This window comes from Elephantulus edwardii, unplaced genomic scaffold (assembly GCF_000299155.1).
Source record: "Elephantulus edwardii isolate Elephantulus edwardi_28Jun2011 unplaced genomic scaffold, EleEdw1.0 scaffold00427, whole genome shotgun sequence".
Taxonomy (NCBI): domain Eukaryota; kingdom Metazoa; phylum Chordata; class Mammalia; order Macroscelidea; family Macroscelididae; genus Elephantulus; species Elephantulus edwardii.
The window spans coordinates 123,662-127,276 of record NW_006400177.1 but is presented as its reverse complement, the minus strand read 5'-3'; the positions used below and the strand labels follow the sequence as shown (position 1 = coordinate 127,276).

Below are 3,615 nucleotides of genomic sequence, written 5' to 3'. Positions count from 1 at the left end.
CACCCCTCGTTCACAGTGGGTAAGGCACCCCTGGTCCACAGTGGGTAAGGCACCCCTGGTTCACAGTGGGTAAGGCACCCTGGTTCACAGTGGGTAAGGCACCCCTGGTTCACAGTGGGTAAGGCACCCCTGGTTCACAGTGGGTAAGGCACCCTGGTTCACAGTGGGTAAGGCACCCTGGTCCACAGTGGGTAAGGCACCCTGGTTCACAGTGGGTAAGGCACCCCTCGTTCACAGTGGGTAAGGCACCCCTGGTTCACAGTGGGTAAGGCACACTGGTTCACAGTGGGTACGGTCTCCCTGGTCCACAGAGGGTAAGGCACCCCTGGTTCACAGTGGGTAAGGCACCCCTGGTTCACAGTGGGTAAGGCACCCCTGGTTCACAGTGGGTAAAGCACTTGACTACTAAGCCAGAGGTCAGTGTCAGCAGCGGCTGTGCAGGAGAAAGCTTTGGGCACCTACTTCATAAGGACTACAGCTTCAGAATCCCTCGGATGTGGTGCTGCCCTGCCCGTAGAGCTGCTGGGGCAGGACCCCCCTGATGACGGGGCCGGGGACCCCCATCTCGCTCACTAGCCGTGAAAAGGCAACAGTGATGTTGTTCATTTGAGGATGGTAACTATGGTGACACACAGCGTGTTGGGAAGCAATTATGCACAAAATGCTTTTCCTTTCCTCTCTCGAGGATCGGAGATTTCCGTGGGAGAGATGGAGTTGGTGGGGAGTGGGATCTTGGTAGATTCTGCAGGAAGGAAAGCTGCGTGGGCCATGAAACGCCTGGAAGTGGAGGCAGAACACTGGGAGATCGCGCTTGCATGCTGGTGTGAATCAGCAGCTCAATTCAGTGCTGTCAGGTGGGAATAGCCTCACTGCTGACCCTCCAGTGGGTTTCCGGAGGCTGCACACTGTGTGAGTTGAAACTGCCTATGTTTCTCCCACGGAGCAGCCGGTGGATTTGAACCACCTGCCTTTTGGTTGGCAGGGCAGCTCCATATTCAAATGGAGGGAAATCAGTTTCTAAAAAGGCAAAGCGGCCAAACAATGTAGGTCAAAGTATCCAAAGAGAAATTCTGATTCAGGTGCCTCTTGTCCAGGGCTCTCTATATCACCAACTGTCCTTTGCACCCTGAATTTTGAAAAAAATGTTAAGATGTCACAGCCTAAGGAACATCTACGAGCCCTGAGCTGCCCCACCTCCCTCGGGCCATCCAGAGTCTCTCGGTTCCCACTGTACTGACCCCGTCTTCAGAGAGGGGCACCGTGTGCACAGGGACAGGCTGCCAGGCCAGGCTGGGATTCCAGACGCTGGGGCCTTTCGGGGGAAACAGGGCTGCGAGGTTCGCCAAGGCACTCATCAAAGTCCGGTCAACGTCCGTACTTCGAATGTAAACCTAGGACAGAAAATCAGGCAGAAGCCCATGAGCCAGACGGTGAGTTCTTTCCTTACGGGGCTATCGGGATCTAGGAGTAAGCACCGGGCACCAAGGCCAAAACAGACCATGCAGTAACGCCTGTGATCACAAGATCTGCTCTAAGAGGCAGTTTGTCACAAAAGAGACCAGTAGTTGAAATGACAAGAGACTGACTGAGAGACGGCTACTTGATGTTGTTAGATGCCATAGAGTTAACAGCAGCTCACAGCTACTCTCCAAACGAAGAGAAGCCTTGCCCTGTGGGCCACCGCCCTGCTCCCCACCACACGCAACTCCTGGCTATGGTCACTGCCAGTCCAGCTCACTGGGGTCTTCCTCTCTTTCTTTGACCCTCCCATTTCCTCAGCATGCTGTCTTACAGGTTTTAACAACATTTTGAATCTATGAGCTTTAGGAACAAAGTAAATGCATAAGAAAGGGTACATTTATAAATAATACTTCGGCTTTGTGTAAGTTCCTTCAGAAAAGGCAAAGAGATTTTACGTTGTTTAACATTATGTTAAATTCTTACAAAGGTCAGTATTTCCACACTTAGCTCTCCAACTTGCCTGTTCATGTTTATAAGACTCGTTCAGAAAGTTTTCATATCTTCTTCGCATATATTCTCCAAGTTCGTAATGCTGCTCTATCCCCACCTAGGGTAAAAGGAAATGAGAGCTAGTGTAAACAGGTTCTGTAAATAAATGAGCAAATACATTTGCCACTGAATGTGAAGAAGGAACTACTTGTACTTCAGTCAAAACAAGAGTTGTAAGTTTTAGCTGAAATTCCCTGAAGAAATGCACCTGTTGACACCCACCTTCATTAGCCCTCGGCATCCCCTGACACATGCCCAGAATCCCAAAGTTAGTGCTGTCAAAACAGTCTCAACTCAGTGAACCTACAGGACAGGGAAAAACTGTCCACTTGGGTTCCTGAGGCTTAAAAAGAGCAGACAGCCCACTTTCTTCCCAAGGAACAGCCGATAGATTCGAGCTACTGACTTTCCAAGTAAGAGTTAAATGTGCAGTGCATTGCTACACCACCAGCGTTCCTCCATCTTCCACTTAACAGGTGCCTAATGTGTCGGAGAGCTGGACAGTGACTCGGGATGATAGAAAGAGAACTGGTGCCTTTGAGCTGCGGTGCTGGAGAAGATTGCTGTGTATACCATGGACTGCCAGAACAAATAGGTTCATCCTGCAGAGTCCTGGTGAATCCAGGCTGCTCTTTGGAGGCAAGAATTGATTCCGAGGCTTCATCGGACATACTTTGGTCATGTTGCAAGAAGGAACTGGTCCTTGGAGAGGGACATCATGCTTGGAATGGTGGAGGGATGGAGAAAAAGAAGAAGACCATCAATGAGACGGATTGATGCAGTGACTGGGATAAGGAAGGTAGGCGTGTCAGACAGTAAAGTTGGCACAGGATAGGGCAGGTTTTAAGGCTATTGTACATAAGGTTGCTATGAGTCGCAGGCGACTCCATGGCACAAAACAACAACAACAACAACAACAACAAGTAAGTGGCCATTGATCTGATTTAAGCAAATGGCTCGTCTCCGATGTGGTAACGAGATCCTTGTGGGCACAGCATTCACTTGTATACATTGGGGTCAGAACTGACCCGTAGCTGGCCCTCCAGTGAGTTTTCAGGGACAGTGAACAGTGCAGCAGATACCGAAGCATTTGCTAGGGCCGGCCACATTTTGTGGAAGAATTCAATCAACTAATGGGAGACCTCTGGTTAGCAGTGCAACTTAGGCAAATTAGGCCAGAGCTCCCTATGTGCTCCACTGCTGTTGTTGTTGTTATGTGCCATTGAGTCATTTGCGACTCATAGCGACCCTATGTACAAGAGCCCTAAATGCCGTTCTATCCTGCACCAACCTTGCTGTCTCAAACACACTCATTCCCACCACTCCACTCATAGAATAGATCCATCTCATCAAGGGTCTTCCTCTCCCAAACATGATGTTCCTCTCCAAGCACCAGTCCCTCCTTGCAACATGCCCAAAGTATTTCAGATGAAGCATCAGAATCCTTGACTCCAAGTAGCATTCGGGCTTCACCTTCTCCAGGACAAACCTGTTTGTTCTCCTAGCAGGCCATGGTATATTCAACACTCTTCTCCAGCACCACAGCTCAAAGGCATCAATTCTCTTTCTATCAACCCTATTCACTGTCCAACTCTCTGATGCATA

At 49.7% G+C, this 3,615-nt stretch overlaps 1 protein-coding gene across 1 annotated transcript in view; it reads right to left on the bottom strand.

Annotated features, from left to right (window-relative positions):
* ACPP (acid phosphatase, prostate) overlaps positions 1-3,615 on the bottom strand; it is a 57,319-nt gene that overhangs the window by 36,212 nt on the left and 17,492 nt on the right. The window contains exons 3-4 of the mRNA XM_006902549.1: positions 1,982-2,068; positions 1,239-1,391 (exon numbers count right to left, since the gene is read on the bottom strand). Coding sequence (XP_006902611.1) covers positions 1,239-1,391; positions 1,982-2,068 — 240 coding nt within the window. The remainder of the gene's footprint in view (positions 1-1,238; positions 1,392-1,981; positions 2,069-3,615) is intronic.